At 41.0% G+C, this 22,542-nt stretch overlaps 1 protein-coding gene across 5 annotated transcripts in view; it reads left to right on the top strand.

Moving 5' to 3' along the window:
- ccny (cyclin Y) overlaps nucleotides 1-22,542 on the top strand; it is a 39,948-nt gene that overhangs the window by 6,394 nt on the left and 11,012 nt on the right. For 2 of the 5 annotated variants that reach the window (XM_034862245.1, XM_034862244.1), the window contains 6 exons: nucleotides 18,065-18,139; nucleotides 19,374-19,394; nucleotides 21,112-21,146; nucleotides 21,336-21,359; nucleotides 21,903-22,003; nucleotides 22,151-22,186. In XM_034862245.1, coding sequence (XP_034718136.1) covers nucleotides 18,065-18,139; nucleotides 19,374-19,394; nucleotides 21,112-21,146; nucleotides 21,336-21,359; nucleotides 21,903-22,003; nucleotides 22,151-22,186 — 292 coding nt within the window. The remainder of the gene's footprint in view (nucleotides 1-18,064; nucleotides 18,140-19,373; nucleotides 19,395-21,111; nucleotides 21,147-21,335; nucleotides 21,360-21,902; nucleotides 22,004-22,150; nucleotides 22,187-22,542) is intronic. The other 3 variants (XM_034862246.1, XM_034862247.1, XM_034862248.1) reach the window with 3 other exon arrangements.

Raw genomic sequence — 22,542 nt, 5'->3', positions numbered from 1 at the left:
AGAGAGAGAGAGAGAGAGAGAGAGAGAGAGAGAGAGGAGAAGATGGCAAGTCTTTGCACCGAATGGAGCAAAGTGGGTTCCGCCCTAATGAGATGGAGAGGTGTTTCAGTATCAGTGTTTGGTTTTCACTTTCTGAACGGTGGAGGCACACGCCATCAGTTTGGCGACACCGCCTGAGCCTTACGTCATCATTTTTAATTAGTCACGGTAATACCACATACCGCCGTAAATTAGCTTTGACTCTATCAAAATTTGGATACCGCCCAACTCTAATGTGAAGAAGCACACATTTAAAGTTACATTCAGCTCCCATGTGACGCAGAGCTAGTGCCGAGCTTTAATTTCTAAGATCGACAAAATCCCAGTGAGAGCCATAATCTAACGACACGTTTCTGACCAAATAAATGATAAATACATGAATAGTGTTAAAAATGGGTTCTGGTCAATGTCCACCTTTGAATGTATATTATTTAAATTATTTTGGCTCTGATGCTGTTTGAGCAGCAATGTAAGTTAGGTTAACTAATCATTATTTAGATTTTTCTGTAGATTATTTTCTCAATTAACTGATCAAAGCAGATCGAATAGTTTTAGGGTGATCTTATACTCAGGGAGTCTAATGGTGCATTATAATTAATATAGAAAGCGTTAAGCTTTGCATTTGGCTAAACGGCAAAACTGAAAGAATAGAACTATAGAAACCAAGAAAGAAAAAAGCACTCTCTTTCAGTGAAGTGGTCCATGAGAGTCAGCTGTGTTCAGATTAACCCTGACCACAGTTTGATGAGCTGTCACATGTTGCTGGCCTTCTCTCAGAGTTGAAATCTGACAGATTATTTGTACATGTTCCCTTGGGCTTTTGGAAATTATAGTTGATTACATTTTTGGAAAATAGTGTTTCCACCACTTTCTCAAATTTTATAGAACAAAACCCATGGATTAATTAAGAAAATGATGGGCAGGTTAATAACAATGAAATTGTTAGTTTCACTGCTACTCACCTACTTTTTCTTGTTGCGTAGTTTGTGTTAGGATTATAAATGTATGTGTCTGAAAGATTATGCAGTAAATGCACTGTCCCTCTGGATTCAGAGTCGAGTTGATCCGCAACAGGAGTTTATGAACCAATTCAATACAACGTAATAAAGCCCTAAAGCAAATCTGCGTTAAAGTAGTTTATTTATGTTCTTTTTCCGTTATAACTGACTTTAACAGGATAATAAAAGAACGTTCTGTGACGTTTATTGTTTGAGAGTCTAACCTGAGCCAGACCGACAACAAAAAGAAAGAAATCATATTCCATCCATACAGGGATAGTAGTATACAGATGTTATATGACCCACTGGTACCACATCAGTACTCTGTATCGGCCGATACGCAAGTTCAGGTATCAGAACCGGTAGCAGGAAGCAAAAAATCGTATCACACCATCTCTAATTCAGAGCCTTGGAGCCAAAGTGAGCGCAGACATGTCTGACCTGTATGGCCCCAGCAAAAGCAAACAGCACCTTCAAAGGCGTTCAACTATCCTGTATGTAGTGATGTGATGTGATATTTCGCTATAGTTTTTTTTTAAAGCCAGTCCCAATGTTTAATGTTTTTCCAACCACACTAGCTGATGCTTATGCATATTGGTAACATTCTTAGTACAAACACATGTTACAGCAATGCATGTTTTGGAACTGCAACTACCACTTGCTTTCTTTATTGGTTAATCAGACAATTATCATTCATGGTTCATCGTTTTGGCCAACGGAATGCATCATTTCTGTTGCTAATAGGTCAATAATGTCGGTGCACCACTACCCCAAATTAAGTGTTTTGCATGATGTGGGATGTTCTTCTGTACTACTGAGGGCACCGTCTATTTCCACCACTGACTTTCTACTGGGAGTTCTTCTCTTCTCATTGCAGTTTTCTGAATTACAGTCAGGGCAGTTGCACCACATTCATTGGGTTATCTTATCAACACAGGTGTACGAAACCTTTCTTTATCCTGGGAGAGTAGGTCAAACACAAGTGGTAAGCCTTGCTTCATACTTCCCAGCTAGGCCTTGCTTGTACTAAGCATTGTAGCTGCATTCAAAAGCAAGAAGCAGAAGTTGTTGTGAGATTCTCAATCATGTCCGCAACTCACTTTCACTGCCTAAAAACCCAATTCGTCAACTCGACTTCAGTTTTGATTTGCTCATGAAAGCCAGCATTTCCCCACAAGGAATATCAAATCATTTCACAGGGAATGGTTTCCATTTCAAAAACAAATTAACTGATTCACAGAGTGTTAATGAAAATGCAGTTGCCTGACAATCTCATTCTGGTGTCTCGTTTTGGCTTGACTTGGCCTACATGTGGGAAGAGGCATCTACTAACCACAAATTACCTGCTTGTGTGTTCACTCGGAGTGCTGCTGTCTCCGGGGAAATTCACATTGTAATGGTCATCTGCCTGATCTGTTAAGAAAGTAGAAAAGAGACAGCCTCTGAATCACTGCAGGAACACATTACAATAACAAGAGTTATTGTAGTTAGTGTCTTCATGTAACAGAAATGCATTTGTTTCCAGTGCTATTGAGCACACTTCTTCTACACTATATTGGTATGGAATATGTGATATCCCCAGCTTTGAGGGGGTAAAGTGGGGTGTAGTTGGTGCTTGACTTTATTGTTCTGTTTTAAAGTGGATAGTCCAAATTTGCAGTGTAATGCTACCATTGTGTGGAAATCTTCCTACTCTACTTTGTTTTACTAACTCGGTTTTGCATTTTGCTTCTACATTATTGGAGATTATTATTATTGTTTATGTGGTTTTAATGTGATGTGAGTTGTAAAGGTGAATAAAAGAAACCTCAGGTTGCTAAAAGCAATTCATCCTGAGCTGATAGAAAGAACAAAGACAAAAAAGAGACAAATGTTGGGTTTCCCTCGTGTCTGCTCTGGATTTTTGGTTCTCCTTTGATTGTCAGGGCCGGTTGAGACTGAGGAAAAAAACGAAAGGATCCGTGAAATAAATAGTTTGTCTTGGTTCAGTGAGTCCAAGTCTTCACCTTTTACATTTAGAGTGTCTTCCCCAAAATATCCGTGGGTTTGCTTTTAACTACAGCCACACTTGGTAACTCGATGGCAATTAGATGTGGTTTTGGGAAGCTCAAGAGATTGTTGGGGCACAGCTGTCAGCATGCTAGCTGCATTACAGCAAATTTGTGCTGCAAAATGGGAGAGGCAGCTCGTCTTGCTTTGAGAGGAGAGAGACATCCCCATTCTACAGACTGATCAAGTTTACAAGGTTACGCTCTGTGACCATGTTTGACCTTACTGAGCTCTTCACAGTAGGATTTGACACAGAGATTTACATGTATTACCTCACCTTACACTCTATTCTGACCAAGGGACAAAAACAGAGTTATCGACCAAAAGCCACTCATTTGTGCCTGAACCAGACAGAAAAATAGCTGGTCTTTTGCCTGCTTTGTTACCCAATGTTGAAAAGTCCCGGTGGAGCCCAACAGCTGTTAACGGATAAGACAGTGTTGGATAGGGCTTAAGCTTGATTTATGGTCCTGTGGAGGCTCCATGCAGATCTTTCTCCGTAGCCTGCGTAAGTGGCCTGAAGTTTACACTTGTGTGTGCGTCGATCGCAGCAGTGTGTGGTAGAGAGAGTAACTGACGGCGATTATCTTCAACTCTAGAGTCATAGTGAAAGAAACAAAGTGTCTCCCCTGTGCTTTCTGACCCCCGTTGGAAATCTGTAGCAGGAAAAGTTAACCCTCCCCTTGATTTCATGTTGTTTATGGAGAAGGAGAACAAGGCAATGAGTCGGGGGGAATGCAACGCTACCAAGCGACGTGTATTGCCGCAACACGTTATTTCGAGAGATGCATGTCCGGCTGTGGCGTAGGGTTCGGCGTAGATCCATGTCTCCACGTACATTTGTACATAGCCACGGCATAGATTTTACATTGAAGTATAAATCCAACTTAAGTATTATGAGACCAATTGTATAGAGAAGTACAGTGGGAAAAATAAATATTTAAACACCTTGCTATTTTGCAAGTTCTCCCACTTAGATATCATGGAAGGGTCTGAAATTGTCATCGTAGGTCCATGTCCACTGTGAGAGACGTAAGCTAAAAAAACAAATCCAGAAATCACAATGCATGATTTTGTAACAATTTATTTGTATGATACAGCTGCAAATAAGTATTTGAACACCTGAGAAGATCAATGTTAATATTAGGTCCAGTAGCCTTTGTTTGCAATTCCAGAGGTCAAACGTTTCCTGTAGTTCTTCACCAGGTTTGTACACCCTGCAGAAGGGATTTTGGCCCACTCCTCCACACAGATCTTCTCTAGATCAGTCAGCTTTCTGGGCTGTTGCTGAGAAACACGGAGTTTAAGCTCCCTCCAAAGATTCTCTTTTGGGTTTAGGTCTGGAGACTGGCTAGGCCACGCCAGAACCTGGATATGCAAGTAACCAGATTTTGCTGATTTTGTAAGATGCTGAGTAGAAAGTACCAATATTTGTATTTAAATGTAAGGAGTAAAAGTAAAAAGTCGCCACAAAAAAAACAGTAAAGTAAAAATAGAGTACAGTAACAAAGTACTTCCCATCTCTGCAAGACAATGACCCAAAACACACCAGTAAGAAAGCAAGTCTTGGTTCCAGATGAATAAGATTGATGTTATGGATTGGCCAGCCCAATCCCTGGACCTCAATCCCATAGAACACTTGTGGGGTGACATCATAAATGCTGTTTCTGAGGCAAAACCTGTGGGATGTAGTTCAATGGTCCTGGACTGGAATACCTGTTCACAGGTGACTCCATGCAACACAGATGTGAAGCAGTTCTCAGAAATAATGGTTATGCAACTTAATATTAGTGCAGTGATTCAAAGTAAAGCAAACCCTTGAGACATTTTTCAGTTTATACTGTAAATGTTTGAGTTTATAAAGAAAAATGCAAATACTGCTATTTTTTGAACAGCCTAACATTCCTTTTATTCTTCACTTTCTGTAAAGGTAGAACACAAACTTAATCAATTTTGGTCATGTTGTGATTTGGAATTGAATGTGCAACACTGCACTTCATCTTATTTAGACAGATAATAAAGCCTACAGCCATCCAATGGGACCTCTGGAGTTGCTGGGGGTTTGGTGAGCACGTGTGGAGGTAATTACGTGCTGCTGATTGGATGTTGGACAAGACATGGCAAGCTATACAGTCAACAACAGATAGCTTGACTCTGCGTAATAGTGTGTTACAATGGTATGCTTCAGTGTAATTATAGTGCAGTGTATGGGCCATCTGTTAATTAGAATCCATTGTTATTCTGGTGTGTTTGCTTGTGTTTGTGTTGATATATGCATGGGAGATTATGCCTCTATGGGAGCATGAGTGTGTGCATATCAACATTTGCATGTGTGCATGGGTTGTGTGGAAATGTCAACACAGACGGAGTATGACAGAACTTGGCACGGATGGCCTTCCTGTCATTCTCAGCTCCTTCCACAGCTTGACACCGGATGAAATGAACGAGAGAGAGAGAGAGAGAGAGAGAGATGTGGCTCAAACAAGGAGCTGCAAGAGGAGCACAGTGTGGTGGCAGGTAGAGGTCGACCAATACTAGTTGAAAGATAAAACGTACCACTAATATACACAAAAAACACTTCACAAATCTACACTTGTATACTAAAATTTTAAATGTATAATGCAAAAACAGATTGTATAAATAATTTATTAAAAATATATTAAATGAAACGGATAAGAAGAAAATAAACTTAGTCATATAAACTTTTTAATGAAAATAATAAAGTTTAGTGCAGCATTTGCCATTGCAAACTGGCATGAATGATGTAATATAGCGGGTGGCTGTGGCTCAGTGGTAGCGCGGTTGCCTGCCAATTGGAAAGTTGTTGGTTCAATCCCTGGCCCTGCAGTCCCATGCCGGAGTGTCCTTGGGCGCTTTGAGTAGTCGTTAATTCTAGAAAAGCGCTATATAAAAAAAACAGCACATTTACATATAAACTAACGATTTTTATAGTATGATCCATACAGAAAGTGACATATTATTAATCTGAGCAGAGGTCTGTCATTCAAACAACTCTGAGATTTAATGTAAAACTCGCCTAGCCAATTTAGTAAAATGAAGGGTTTAATTCGAGCTTGAGTCCATAAATGCAGTTTATGGATACAGGCACGGAGAACGGAAGGCTCTGTTAGAAACGATTAGCTCCGTTAGCGGTTAGCCACGGACATCGGTAACAACCAAACTCTGATAAATGACATGCAAGAACACCAGCAACATGCTACTGCTAATGATAGCGTCCGACGGTCTGAGCTGAAGTGCAACAACGTTGTTGACTCTGTCATGCACACGCCGCAAGACTTCAAGAGGGGAGGGGCTGGAGGCAGCTGGTCTGGGTCAAGCGGGTAAACCAGCCTCCACAAAGCGTACCTCAATTGGAGCCATTTTGATGCTAATAAGCCATCAGGTACTGTTAGCATTCCATTGACTGCCGTTCATTTTGGCGTCACCTTGACAGCGAATAACTACACATAAAACATTTAAAGACTCTATCGGTTCTTTGTTTATTTCTAAACACACAAGACAATGTACAAAAGGCTCCATTACCGTGTATCCCACGTAGCAGGTTTTTTTTGTTGTAAAAATAGGCTAACGATTGTGTATTGCAACCTCACTGTTGCATAGTAGACAATTACCGTGTTTCAATTAACGTTCCATTAGCTTTTTAAGCTAATGGAACTTTTTAATAACATAAGAAGACAATAAGATTTGAAATTATTTAAGGGATCGCCCGAGCTTTATGCAGACACAATGCTATTTAAATATTAAAAGACTTTTCTCCTTGAACGTAACTGATGCACATGTTATTTTAACGACCAAGGTTAAAAAGCATGTTTTCTTCACTGCAGGTGAGGATTGGAATGCTGTTGCCTATAATTGGCCATCTCTTTTTCATGTGTCAGCATGCATAGGACCCTGGTGCCTGTCTACCCGGCTGCCCTTTTGCTGTCACCTAGTCTGCATACTGATGCATGTTTATGTCTGGGCGAGTGTGCATGTGTATCTGACTATATTTGTTCGTTCATAAAGACACACAAACGTTTTAGAGTTGTGACATTCCTCAAGATATTACACAGCGAGGCTTGCTTGCTTTTTTGTCATCTCCTCGGCTAAGCCTTTCGCTTCACTGCCAGCTCAGTGCACACGTTACTTTTATTCTGTTGTATATAACAACCAAACAGTTATTGTCAATGTCAACACAGGCCTTGACCCCAGAGCTGTGCAGCAGAGCTCTCTCAGCTCTCCTTTTTCATGGTCTGTGCAGAATGTGAGAATATCAATGTATTTATCGTCTTTCTGCAAACAGATCTTTAGTTTCAGTTTGTCACCATTGACATTTACCATTCAATGGAAGAGAAGGCCTTTTGTCTCTGTTAGTTGGACAGTGTGTGAAGGTGGGCATGCAGTGTAAGAAAGCAATGCAGTGGATTCTCTTGTAGTGCTCTGTGTCGCACAGTGTGACTGCATCACCCAGCACAATAAGCAGCAATTAGTACAGTGTAGTGTGGGAGAGGCAGCCAGAGAGAGAGGAATAGAGAGGAAGAAAAAGACAGCGAGCCAGGCTGTCTGTCTTTGCCTTTGATGGGCCTGCCTGTACTATCTGAATCGTTTCAAGCCAGCGTTGCCTAGTTACAGTGAGCAGAGGATGCAGGGATGGGAGGGGAGGGAAAAAAGGAGGTTGGGCTCTTAGTTCCCTGCTGGGTGCAGAATAAATGAGTCCTCTCTCTCCCCATGGATACCTAACATCCCTTACTTGCTTCTGTGTCTAACTCTTGCTGTCTTTTTTTCTTTCTCTCTCTTTTTCAGCAAAAAAGTATAACATTTGGAACACTAGGACTTTTTTGTCATACATAGAAGAAACAGGACTTTGCAGGATAAAACAGGATTTTACTGACACATCTATCAATCAACAAATATTGCTGATATGCAACATTGCAAGAAAGTCAGACTATCAAAACGACATGTGATTTGTACCTTCATGATTATACATCTTTGTGTAAGTGTAGTAATGCCCGCTGCTCCGCACTTCACACAAATGGCTTGTTAATTAAACAGAGTTTCAAACGTTTTCTCTCAGCATTTCTGATGAAGTTTCTGTCTGTGGCTTGAGTTCATTTGTCTCTTCACCGATTGTGCTCGTCTCTGATTATTCTCACTCGCCGTTTACTTTTCTGTATTTCAAACAAGTCTGGGGAAAGCACACAGGACCTTTTTTCCTGGAAAAGACCAGACTCTGGATGTGGCTTACATGACCACATTACATCCCGCATTACATTACATCACTATAGCCTGGTCCTACCAGACTCTGGGACATTTCATTTGTACGCAGAGTCTGGCCACTCTCCATTGACAAATGTTAACTCTGTTGGAGGCGGGTCCTCTGTGGAAGTTTAAAACTATTGGATCTGCCCAGAGCCACACTGTATCGGCCATAACCAATCACTAACGTTTGGCCGCGACGTAGGCTTAGCATTGCTAATGTTAGCCTTAGCTAACTCCTTCACCACTGACGGAGCGAGCTGGGAAAACGAAGTTTTCCCAAACCTCATGAGGAGGGGGGGGCACAACATCATGGCCACTAACAAAACTCAGCAAAGATTGTTCTTACCCTTGCTTTATCTTCTGGAGATACAGAAGTAGGTACGAGGGTGCAGCCAGGCTAGAATCACTATAGTTACTGAGGAGAGAATAATAGAATCCACATTTATGTTAAGCAACTTTATGTCTTAATGTAATTAATGTACATATCCTCAACAAGCAGATGGAAGTAGAGCAGCTGATGTTGCAATGCCATTATTAAACTACACTGTTGGACATAAGTGCCTGGAAAAAATGAGCTACTGGCCTCACTAAATGAAATGTCGATAACTCTTTGTGAGTGTAGCCACTCTGTCCTTGCCTTTGCAACATCTCCATCTGTCTGCTCTTGCAACATCATTCTTGGAGCCGCAGCCCTGCCTTCTTTTTCCCTGCCTCCGTTAGCCCTGCCTTTTTTATCCCCCGGGTATACTAAAATATAGCTTTGAGAGCTGACAGAAAATGTCTCCTTTTTTTATTATGTTGTGCTCCGTCTGCAGCATTTATGCTTTTTTTTTATTTCTTTGGGAAAACTTTTCTTTCTCTTTTCTCCTCTTCCCTGCTCTGGGCTGTTTCATTTCAGGGTCCACTAATAACAGCCATCCGTCAAGTGTCAAAATAATCAACAGCAGGGCTCCACATGCGACACATTAGTATACATAGCCAGGTACACTGCCAGGGAATGTCACTGTAACAAATCACTGTGATGGATTGTAGGAATGTTGGGCTGGTTGATCTAATGTAGACCCGCTAACACAGAGCTGCAAGGCTGTACTTTTGGAGCTCCTTAGAAGGTCTTTTGGTCATGTGAGTGAATGTTTTCCCGTCTCGGGACAGGACACGGTGGTCTAGGCAGACAGTGTGTGGTGTGTGCTTGGTAATACACACACAAATGCGTCCTTTCATGGATGCATTTGTGTGTGTATGTGCATGTATGTATGGGGCAATGTGGGAAAGGGCACGGATGTCTTAAAACTGCTACTTTTTTATTAATAATTATTATAGAATGATGACACTTTTCAATATAATGGACTGTTAGGGGAATTTGTATACAAAAATACAACTTTTATAGGGATCGCCATGAAATTTCTGAAATTTACTGCGGCTCATATTCACATTCTCGCAGAAATATGTGGAGATATAGTGAAACGGTCTCTCAGCATTTATCTTTCACCAAGCATTCACTCAAGTCGCACAGCAAGACTTCCCACTTGTTGTCACGCCGCTGTGGCTTTTGACTTACTATCGACTGCTAATTGTAATCTTGTGCACATATGCTTCATCTTAAGACAAAAAGTGGAAACAATACATTATGACTTCTGTGTTGTGCCAAGTGAATTAGCTGAATCTGAAAAGTTGGTGTAATGCTTAAAATCAGAGGCTTGTGAACACACACACGAGTCATCAGAATGGGAATGTTATTTGTAAAGTTCAGGGGAAGTTTCCTTAACTCATGCCTCTCCATCCTCCATGATAAAAACTGCTATTTTTCCCGTGATGAATCTACAACACTGCACTGAGTTTGGTAGAGTATCATCGTTCAATGATTATGGTGGTTTAAGTATGAAGGTAAATATGGGGCAAAATGTGAGAGCACCTAGATGCGCTGTGAGCACTTGTAGAATAATAATATTTGAGAGCTTGTTAAAAAAAAAATCTGTACTCGTATTTTTATTTATTTTTTCACTTTTCCAGTACAACTACAACTCAGTGATTCCAACCTCTGGAATCTGTCGCTGCAATGTGCTCTCTTGCATCACACAGCCGCGAGTCTGCGCCCTAAACTTTTGCAACACTAATTTGCAAACTAATTGGTACCTGTGGACTTAGTCTGTGGAGCTCTGAGCCAACAGGACGGGGGGGGACAGCAGGGTTTCCATCGCCAGATGAGGGACAACTCAGTCCGGCTTATTTATGTAGCACGAAAGCTAGCGTTAGCTAACTAGCAGCCAACCCGCTTCTAAATACTGTAAATACCTTTTAATTATCGCAACACTTTTAACAGTCCAACTGAAACACTGGCGGTGAGCTCCAGGTCCTGCAGCCGCAGACGGACGGCCATCAGTGGGGCTCGGTCTGCGTGGAAACATCACTAGAAAGCTCGGCTGCCAACCTCGACCTAATCTGATCGGAGCTCAAGCAGGACACGGAGCGCTCCAGACCCGGTAGCAGCGGCCCAACCCCCCTGGAGCCCACCGCCAGTGTTGGTGGAAAAGCAAGCTAGCATTAGCGAACTAATGGACACTTTTAAATAAATACAATTTTATTTAAAAGTTACGAGTTATACCCACTGATGGCGGTCCGTTCGCGGCTGCAGGACCTGGAGCTCACCGCCAGTGTTTCAGTTTGACTGTTTCATGTGCTTAGAAGCGGGCTGGCTGCTAGTTAGCTAACGCTAGCTTTCATGCTACATAAATAAGCCGGACAGAGTTGTCCCTTATCTGGCGATAGAACCCTGCTGTCCCCCCGTTCTGTTTGCTCAGAGCTCCACTCGCTCAGATTCCATTTACTTTGCTAAGCTAACTAGCGCCGGCGTTGCCAGTGTTGCACCTGACTAAAACTGAGACTAAAACTGCGTTGGCCCCCATATCTACAGCTAGGGGAGACCGTGATAAGCCCTATTTCAACAAACGGTGGTGTGTTCCTTTAAGTGATACAGTGCTGACTGCCTTAACACCGATAACATGCTTTCACAGAGGTGCAGGGAGTTCATACCTCCGCTGTGAGCTGCCAAGTGTTTTGTTAACCAAGGTGAGAGCCACGTAACTGTCGAGACCTGCCATCTGTCGCACATTCACAGTGAATACCTTATTCAGCGACAACGCCCACTGAGCATGTTAACGTCAGTGGCCTCTCTTTTTGATGTCTCACTTTCCTTCTTTCTCCCATTAAAAGGCGTGCACAAACACAACTCCCAGTGTCATTCGTGGAGTTTGTGCTGGTATCAGTTTGATCTTTTGATGACCATAAATGTTTTTTGTGTCCTTAATAAAGTTTATTAAGGACGCAATAAAACTCCATAGCATTCTAAAAAGCAACACTTTACACACAGGAAACTGATTAATGTTTCATAGAGCAAGATAGGCTTCATCATATTTTCCTCTTGATTTGTTTTTTGGGTAATTACAGACAGCTAAGCACGTTGAGCCGAACCTGACCCAGGCTGTGTGTGTGTGTGTGTGTGTGTGTGTGTGTGTGTGTGTGAGAGAGAAAGAGAGAGGGGAAGGACTATTGCACTCATTGTTTCTGTAACTTATTAATTACTTGTGAGCCCTGTTTTGCCATCCACTTGTTACATCGCTTAAATCTATGTCAAAACTTTAGTTCCGCATCACATTTAGTCCCTCGCGCCCCCCTTGCCCCACACACTTTGAAAACCGTTGGATTACACTTAGACTTCAGTAAAAATTCAGAAAAATACTGAACACCGGTAACTATTTAGCCTGAGACTGTTTGAGTTTGATGATTTATCAGATCCTGAGTGGTCGATCCAGATCGCATCGTTTTAAACATCAACAAAACCGACCGAATCAAAGTTACAAAAGTAGTACACATTGTCACACTACAACCATGTTACTATTAACATATATATTTTTCAAACAGCAGCTACATCTTGTGCTCTTTTCTTAAACACTCCATTAGAAGATGTGCTGTGTGCTTCTCATCAGAACCATGTGGCCCTATTGTTTATACCGTATATATAGATACGGGATATAGCATGGTGCTGACAGCCGGGCGGTGCCGTGCTGTGCCATCTGGATCCCCTCAGGTGGGCACCTCAGCAGGCAGCTAAAAACCAGCGAAGGGTCTTTCCGTTTGGGCTGAGGTTGCAAGCCCGAAGCCAGCATCATGACAGGCTCACAGGGCAGGCAGACAGGCAGAGTGCCAACCGCTAACCACAATAAGACAGATATTCCTGTTCACAATGTAACTAACAGCAGTATAAAGGCTATCAGTTTCCTCTTGTCCGGCGGGTGGTTGCAGCCGGTCGAGGTGCAAGTTACAGGGCGCTTTCCTGGTTTCAAAGTGAGGCTCAGGTGGATCACAACTGTGATCTGCTTAACGTGGATTGTTTTTTGAATAGGAAGAAAACTCAGACATTTACCAAGTCACACAATGACTATAAATTGTCCATCCTTCCCTTGTGACTCTGTATCAGATCTAACAGTAGGGGTTAATGCACAATGCTGACATATAAGAAAAATGGAGCTTCACTTCATGGAGCCAAGTGTAGCTGCTAACTAGGATGCTATTAAGAAGGAAAAATCATTTCAACCAACTCAACCTTCTTTTTTCAATATTGATAACCTCCTGGAGAAGAGACAGCAATGATTTTTATCCAGACTGTATGTAATCGACAGTTTAGCTAAATATTAACAATGTTATTTGAATAATATTAAAGGCAATTCTTACAGTTTTATCTATTACTAACAGGATGTGCAACAGCCTAAGTAATGCTCCTCTTAGACGAATGGTGCAACAAAATATTTATTGTTAAATCTTAAAAGTAGACAACGAGGTTATAATTCTCTCATACATAATATCATGGTATATATCATCATATGGTCCAGCACGCTATTTATTATTGTATGTTTGTACAGACACCACTGTTGCTGACAAGACAATGCCCAGGTGATGGATTTCCTTTGCTTCGGAATGGGCCTTTAGCTTGCGTTCTCAGAGGAGAAATATGGGAATAAGAGCACTGAATTGTGGCTTGTTCATTGTCCATCTTCTTTTGCTTTTGTTCTCCCTCTTTCTGTAGGGGTGTTTTCTGCAGGGCTTCTGTAGTAGTAAGTGGAGAAACTTAAAACGTGTCTGGCTTAAATCCACACACTGACCTATTCCCTCCACTCTTTGTTCAGCCCACCTCCCTAACAATGTGTAACCCCCTACCTCATTTCCTCTCGGCTTCCTGAAATGCAGGAAGTTGGGCGCTTTCGTCTATACCCCAGGTTGGAGAAAACTGGGGAGGGTGGAACCGTACCAAGGGTCACTGACACCGGCCATCTAGAGGGACACTCCCCGGGTTTGTGGCCAGTCTGCTTCCTGTGTTAAAAATGTGACATCACCACGAGTTAAGAAGAACGGCATTCCTCTGAAAATGCTTTAGGTGCAATTTTAAAGACATTTCTTATCACTCAAAACAAAATGTTAGCTTTCAACACTTATTTGTGACTGGTTTATGTGTCACACATATGTGATTGCATTACGTGGTGCTGCGCACTAGTGTCACAGTTAAACAGTGTGTGTGCAGCGTTAATAATCCACCTTCAGTTCTCCTCCACTGTTCTTTGCTTCTTCCCACACGCCTATCTTTTATTCAGCACCGTGTGCCACTTCCTCCTACATCATGGCAGTGTGTGTGTGTGTTTGTGTGTGTTCTTTGAGGCTCTTTAAGTGGCTCTCAAACACAAAAGGATTGTAGTTCAAAAGAGTTTGGACACAATGGCTGTGGTTCACATGTGTAACCTGTAGTGTACTAAAAGAGGCCCTGTGATCTGAGATATGCTCTGTAGTCATCATTACATAGTGGGTTTTAATGGCAGAACTATACTGAGGTTCAACCATGCTCTTTTTCATAAGGTTTTATACAGAAGCTGGTTGACCTTTTCTTCTTAATTTCCTCTCGTCCCCTTCTCCCAATCTGCTCTCATCTCTCTCTCTCTCTCTCTCTCTCTCTCCCTCTGTTCTATTTCCCTTTTTCATATCCTCGTTCATCCCGTCCCATGTCAGTTTTCTTGTATCGTTATCTCTCGTTTCTCTTCTCACCGCCTCTGCTGTTTTCTCCCTCTCTGTCAATCACATATAAAACCCGTCACTGTCATCCCTTCATTTTCAGCTCCTTTGACCTTTTTTCCCCTTTTCACCCTTTTCTCTGTCATTATCAGCTGGTCACTCTTCTTCTGTCTCTCTGTCTCTTGATATCTGCTTCTCCTTCTCTGTTTTAGTTTATCTGGGTGTTGGTGCCTTCTGACCCTTCCTATTTTACTGTGTGTGTGTGTGTGTGTGTGTGTGTGTGTGTGTGTGTGTTAAGTTTTCTTGCCTTTGGTGAGGTTTCAAAAGTTAAAGTCGTAGTCAATGATTAACATGTGATAATGCTTAATGTGTTTAAGGTTGTTCAGGATATTAAATTCTTCTTCCTTCACCAGGCCACCATACATTTTCCGCAACCTTGGAGATTTAATACCAATCTACTGTTCAAACAACAGTGGTTCTCTGTTTCATTAGCCCATGCTATGAACTGCAGGCTCAGAACACAGTGCAGGAATCAACCAAATCCCAACTCTGTTTTTGTCTATAATGTAATAGTAAACGCTCAAGTTTCTGCTCATGGGATTTAACCAGGGCAAAGAACTGAGACAACAACAAGGAAAGATAGTGTACAGCAAAAATGAAAATCAAAAACAGACTTCTCTTGGAACTTGGGATGGTCTTTTTACTATTTTTTTTGACATTTTACAAGCTTAACAATATATCAACTAATATAGAAAATGTCAATAGAATTTATCAAAAATCAAATAAAAAATTTGTACCACCAGTTAGCCAGCGGCAGTAATGCTATCTTTAGCCATCAGAGGTTTAACATGTGACGTGTTTGAATTTTTAAAAAAAACTTCAAAAATGACATTTCAAAAGGTAAAACATTGAAGATCAACCCCCCACTCAGATCAGCTGGTATTCTGTCTATAATGGAGTGGAATAGAAATTTGTAAGTGACCCCAAATCTTTGACTGGTAGTGTATCTGTTTTTATGTTTAACTCATTTTGTTATTTTCGTCATTTTGGACTGTCTTTTTGGACTGTCTTTTTGGACTTTGAAAGTCTGATGTTTTCTTTCACACGTCTAAAAACAAAACTAGGTCAAAACTTTGTTTATGGCTGGACTATGTGTGGTCACTGTGCTTAAAGGCCCCATGGCACGAACATTTCACTTTAAAGAGTTTTTTTTAACATTAATATGAGTTCCCCAGCCTGTCTATGGACCTCCAGTGGCTAGAAATGGTGATAGGTGTAAACCGATCTCTGGGTATCCTGCTCTGCCTTTGAGAAAACGAAAGCTCAGATGGGACGATCTGGAATCTTGCTCCTTATGAGGTCATACAGGGCAAGATTACCTTCCCTTTCTGCTGTAATTCTGCACCCAGGTTGAATTTTGGGAAAGAGACTTCAGATACGATATTAGGGGAGCACTACGGTCTATATAAAAGAGACTTCAGATACAGTATTAGGGGACCACTAAGGTCTATATAAAAGAGACTTCAGATACAGTATTAAGGGACCACTAAGGTCTATATAAAAGAGACTTCAGATACAGTATTAGGGACCACTAAGGTCTATATAAAAGAGACTTCAGATACAGTATTAGTGGACCATTAAGGTCTATATAAAAGAGACTTCAGATACAGTATTAGGGGACCACTAAGGTCTATATAAAAGAGACTTCAGATACAGTATTAGGGGACCACTAAGGTCTATATAAAAGAGACTTCAGATACAGTATTAGGGGACCAATAAGGTCTACATAAAAGCATCCAAAGAGCACCATGTCGTGGGACCTTTAATTTTGGCCAAATGTTAGTTGTTGATAGTCCGTGGTGGTGTCTATTGTGTTAATATAGATATTACATCTTCATCTGTACTGGGCCCTGTAGTTGTGTTATTTTGTTGTGTACTGAAGTAGCATATCACAGGACATGGTAAAGATAAATTTGAGATAAATAATCAAGGACTGTTTTTGTGTAATTAGTGTTACTTTGTTTAATAGACCAGACAAAGCAATGCCCGCTTCCTTCCGCCACCTATGTCAAGCAATTCTGAGGTTGCAGTGATCCTTTCAGCATGTCTTCTATTTCGATTTCTCAACGATATAGAAGGCATTTTATACATGATATAATTGATCTGATTCTGATAAATTGATTGAAAATCCATCCGCTGCTTGCCAACCTTTTCAGATGTTCCTCTGGAGATTGAAGTCACCTGATTTTTACATCCACTTTAGTCAGGAACACTCGTCATAGATTTAACAAGAGTTGGCCCAAATCAAGACATTAAGGACCTTTTATACTTTAAGTGTTAACACTCTAAACTAGGAAGGTGGAGGCTAGGGTGGGGAAGGCAAGCTTTGCCAGCAGCTGCAATGGGAGGCAGCATTGGTGCAGCAGGGACCAGTAGGGACAAGGGAGACATTGAAATGAACTGCTTTGAATGAATGAAGACATTTATTTCAGACATATCAAAAACAAAGCCAACTAAACATCAAAGAAATTAAAAAAAGCACAACATTTAATAAATAATAAGAAACATTAACAAACATAGACATGTGTCGATGGGAGAATGGCTGTGGTGTGTGACTGATAGAAATGTTGACTAGTGGGCATATGACTTCCATGTCGTGCATAAACTAATGCAAGCTTAAATATATTTATTTAGCAATAAACATCACTGCTGTTTGTAATTGTTTTTTTTTCCCCAAATTACATAGGCCTACTTGTTCCTCACATTTACTTGTGTCTGAAGAGAGAGAGTGATAGACAGGAGGCACACACACACACACACACACACACACACACACACACACACACACACACACACACACACACACACACACACTCTCCCCATGCTGCTAAGCCAATGCATTAAAAAGGTTAAAATGGGTGGCGGCAGCAGCAGCAGCAACAACATCCACCGTGTACTGAGGAAGTTAATCAGCTGATTTATGGGCCACAGCGGAGGTAAAAGTCTGTACCTGTCACACCAATACATTTTGAAAGGACACTGGCCAATGGGGAGACAGCAACACTGATGTCATCACACTTACTTGGGCCAATGCTGGACTTTTATCACTGAGTGACACAGGGACTGACCTCCTGCCATCTTCTTTTTCTTGTGATTTATTGCGTTTTTTATTGCCAACTACTTTCTAATCTGGTGGTTGTGACGAGGTGGTGTGTGTGTGGACAGACCCTGATCTAAAAGAAATCTTTTCCTGCCAGGTGGGTTTGCTTAGCACACAGATTTACAAAAAGCCGATTACACAGCGCTGGTGCAGCCAACTGACAGCTGTTTTTCCATTTAGTTCAGTCCGTTGCAATAGAGGACGTTAAACCCTAAAGCCAATCCCACACGTTTAACCTCAGAATGGAAGGTTTCAGTACACGATGTGGTTTAGTTATTCTGTGTTTTTATTGCTCACTATTCCTTACATGCTGATGGTTACTGTATATTATGTTGAATATCATTTTGTCCAAACAACTAGTTCATCTACTAAATCATATGTTCCAGAAGTGTAGCTTGGTGGTTGATGGTGTTGTTTGTGCTTTGAAATTAAACTCATTAATTCAAATGTCTAATTTGAATGCTGCTGCCTGTAAGACTAATATTTTGTTTCCTTATTTTTTCAGATCTGCCCATGGAGTACAACCCTTCAGATCATCCCCGGGCCAGCACCATCTTCCTCAGCAAGTCCCAGACTGACGGTGAGCGTTATTAGCACCTTGCATTTCTCCCAAACCCACTGTTGAAACTTTGACATTTAAGTAGGTCCAAATATGCAAAGGGATTGTTCGTAAGTGCGTTGAAAAATTGCAAGGTGTCTGCCCTTGCCATGTTAAAATATGTCTGGGGCCATTCTAGTATTAGGCACGCACAAGACTTGCGTAGATGAGGTTGATGTAGATAGATATGTTATGAATTTTTTTAATCTAGATACTAGACAACCAATAATATTGGGTAATTCTTTCAGGTAGTGTCACCTACAGATTCTAATGGCCTTAGCTTTTGGTTGATTCAATTCTTAGCACTCCAATGGCTGAAGGACCACTGCTGCAGCTTGAAATATGTCTTGTGCAATTGTAAAGCACTGTGAAATGAGGTAGGCCTCATCCAATACCTCGACCAAAATGCATGCAACAAGCACCAGTGTATTACCAAATATGCAAGCACATCATACAGTATATCCTTGGATACAATTGCACACAGCTTTCATGTGTAAATCATGAAACCTACAGTTACGTGGACATCTGTAGAAGGCATTAGACACACACATTTCAGTGATTTTTCACCAATTTGCATCTCGTTTGGACTCTGTGTTTTTTAATCAGTTGCCATTGATCCTCAAAAGCTCTGTTGAGAGAAGTCATTCAAAGAAAAGCATTGCCATATGTTGCAGATCGCACATTAAGCGAGAACGCAGTCTCTTTATGTTTTTCAAACTCATGCAAGTCAAACAATGGCACATGCCGCCTGCTTTGTGGAAAAGCAAGCTGTTCCGTGGATGCAGCGGATTTCAGATGTGGAACAAGACAAAAGTACTGTCGATCAACATCCTTTTATCCACCATAAAGGCTTGAGGCAGGCTCGTGTGGAAATGTTGTACCAGCTGCCTTTGTGTCAGATATTTTGAGTCAGGCAGCGAGGACTGATCCTGTAGCAGTCTGGAACCTTCAGAGGGACTTGTGATGAAGTTGGTTTCTGAGATTCACTTTAGCCATAATCCCTTTACTTTGATGCTTGATATTGTTCCATTTGCACCAACTGGAGAAACGCTGGTTCAGCTGGAGAGTGTGTAGCCAGGAGGTTGATGTATTGATCTGATATCACAGGTGCTGTGTTATTAGCCGTATCAAGCTCTTGTGAGAAGCTTTTCTTAACATATTGTACATAAATACTGATACAAGACGCAGAGACAACTTGGACTTTGTGTTTTTTCAGTTGCTGTGCCCAACAAGAGAGGTAAGCATACATATGTCTGGTCTCTAGGTGGATGGCACTATGCTCACTGTGTGTTTGGGCTTGACTTTTCATGTGGTGTTAAGCTTTCTTGTATTCTTGTACTTGATCTGTATCATTTTTCTGTTAGCGGGTGACGTGCCTTCACTGCTCAGCTGCTGATGTCTTTCTCTCTCTGTGTGTGTGTGTGTGTGTCTGTGTGTGTGTGCGCGTGCATGTCGGTCTGCACTGTGCAGCAAAAGAATTGTTTTCTTTACAGTAATGACACAAGACACATATTTATGCACTTAAACCTTGTGTTGTGCTCCCGTCAAAATTCAAAATCAACACTTTTTATCGATGTTTTTAACTTTTTCTTGCGATTTTGTCACGTTTTCTTTTTTTGAAGTTTTTAACACTAACACTAACTTATTAACTTTAGTTTTACAGTTATTTTTGGAATTTATGGTCAATAAACCTCATTTATTGAAATTATACTTAATGTTTGAGTTAGAAAAGCAGAAATTAGGAATTAGTGAGACTAAAATTAAAGGATGAATGTTGATGATAATCACAGACTGGAATTTGTCAACTTTTACTCAATACTATTTCAAAACCACTTTCATTTTTTTTCTTTTTCAAATGCTATAAAATTGAATAAGACGCACCAAAATTAATAAAAGTAGAGATTTGTACTTACCAAAGAGCGTTGTGTGGAATTAGTCATGTTATTTTGGGTAATTAAAAAGAACATTTATTTAGGAAAATGGGTCAATTTGACCCGAGGACAACATGAGGATTAAGAAAGCTTTTCTACAGAGGAAGTGTGAATGAAATGTAGGATTCAGCTGGGAGTATGAAGCTGGGATTTGACAGAAGCATCACAACAAATTGTATGAACAAAATAACAATGATACGATTTTCTTTTTTATTATTTCAGAAATCAAATGTAGAAATCACAGCGGTCAAGATTGGTTATTTTTCCACTGACAAAGTATGCAGCTCTAATCATGGCGTAAGAATCTACTGCTTTTTGCTAGAAAGCAGTGCACACAGTCCCGACTGCCCAGATGAAATGAAAGCACATGTGCATTAGAGCATGTGTGTGTCCGAGAGGTTCGAGACCGACAATGCCGGGGCGAGAGGCGGCAGCCAGCTCACTACGTCCCTGTATGTGTGATGCTGCGCTCTGCATCTGCTCCAGTCTGCTTTGCTAGCGATCTTTTTTCTACATCAGAGCGAACGTATAGACACCCGAGCGCTGACACACAGCTGTGTGTGCGTGTGAAACGCCACGCATTCTGTGAAGTGAGCTTCATAGAACTAACACATCCCCCACGTCCATTATGCAGAATAAGCATTCGTATGAACAAAAATGGAAACAATTTAACAATCGCTATGCTTCATTTAATTTGGATTCATGTTGGTCAAAATGATGAGTGGATTAAATAATGAACTCACGCTCATTCCCACATATTAAACCATCATTTCCAAAGTAGCAGGATTCTTTCATATTAGCTTGCCAAAATTGCCATGCTTTGTTTAATGTAATGTAAGACAGTTAGAGAAAAGAAACCTTCCCATTCAATATTTTCTCAAAGTAAATGGTAATGATAGAGAACCTAGAAACCCTGGATAAATGCTGCTCCCTGTCTGTGAGGGTGGTGTACTGCAATCATGCTGAGCTTGAAGTGTTGCTGCCTAACACCGCTCACACCTGTTCTCTCCTCTTCCTTTTCAGTTCGAGAAAAACGGAAGAGCCTTTACATCAACCATGTAAGTAAAATAAAGGACGTTGTGTATGATACATTGATAAGCAGTAGTGGATGTTACACAGAGGCTTAAGACCAGGAGGGTTTTTCCTTTCTTTTTCAACTCTCAATGATTTGGTAGTGTATTACAATTGTGAGTATTGTAACTGTGCAAATGGTGATTTTAATGTCTTGAATTTGTTTTCTTTGCAAGTTCACACACATTTCGGAGAACAAGGTAAAATCCTCCAAATAATCACTAAAGTAATCCAACCCTCTGATCATTGTCCAGCCCTCTTCAAACCACACAGATTCCACTCGTAGTCGTAGCCGTTTGTCATTATTTAGATTCAGTGACAACAATTTCATCACATCATGGTGTAGTGTCCATCTGTGTCCATTACTCACTCATGCCAAAGTGCAGCAATTGATCAAATATGCACTGAATCTCGACAAGAATAACCATAATTTAGAACTTGGAATTGCACAGTTGACACTAGAAAGCTGTGGTCCAGTTGTGTCAAATGCAAATGAGGCAATTTAAAAAAAGTTCATTAGGAAATGGAGGTTTGTGGCTCCTCTAAAGATGCACTCCACCATAAATGCCATCCCAGCATGCAGCCACGTCACAGAGGACAGACAGAATTAGTTTGTGGGCTCACTGTACAGGTGTCCTACTTTCCATGGCTGGTACAAGGCCTCTTGGCTGGTCCCAGGATGACTGAAATAGAGACTGATGTGTGTGTGTGTCTGTCTGTCTGTGTGTGTGTGGGAACTCCAGCATCATCCTGGCCCAGTGAGACGGAAGTACAGCTCATGTTCCACCATCTTCCTTGATGACAGCACTGTCAGTCAGCCCAACCTCAAATACACCATCAAATGGTAACTACAATACTGTTTTTGCCAAAGATAAATCATAATCTAATTTTCCATCTCTGTAATATAAGGAGGATAAATATTTTGGCTTATCTCCCTCTTTTGCTGGTTTTAGTTTAAAATGAATTGCAATGGCCTTTTTTGTCTTTACAGTGTCGCCCTCGCAATATACTACCACATAAAGAACAGGTATGTTACATCTTTTTATTCATTTATTAGTTCTTTTTGAGTTATTTGAATCTCTCCGTCTGTGGAAATTTCCAAATCTCACATCAATTATTAGCATCAGAGGTAAGCAGACAAAGATAAACTTCAACAGAAAGGAAATGGCCCCTATTGGCTTCAAAGCTTGTGTTGAAATGTCAGATTTGTTCAGTATGTGTCATTCTGTCCGATAACTGACTCCATATGAGCCTGAGTGAACTGGGCATCCTTCTGCAATAAACTGTGGTCTTGTAGAAATGTGTAAAGAGTATACAGTGGGTACGGAAAGTATTCAGACCCCTTTAAATTTTTCACTCTTTGTTTCATTGCAGCCTTTTTCC

This window comes from Etheostoma cragini, chromosome 22 (assembly GCF_013103735.1).
Source record: "Etheostoma cragini isolate CJK2018 chromosome 22, CSU_Ecrag_1.0, whole genome shotgun sequence".
Classification (NCBI taxonomy): domain Eukaryota; kingdom Metazoa; phylum Chordata; class Actinopteri; order Perciformes; family Percidae; genus Etheostoma; species Etheostoma cragini.
Note: the sequence above shows the minus strand (reverse complement) of the source record. Positions and strands in the feature narration are given on the sequence as shown.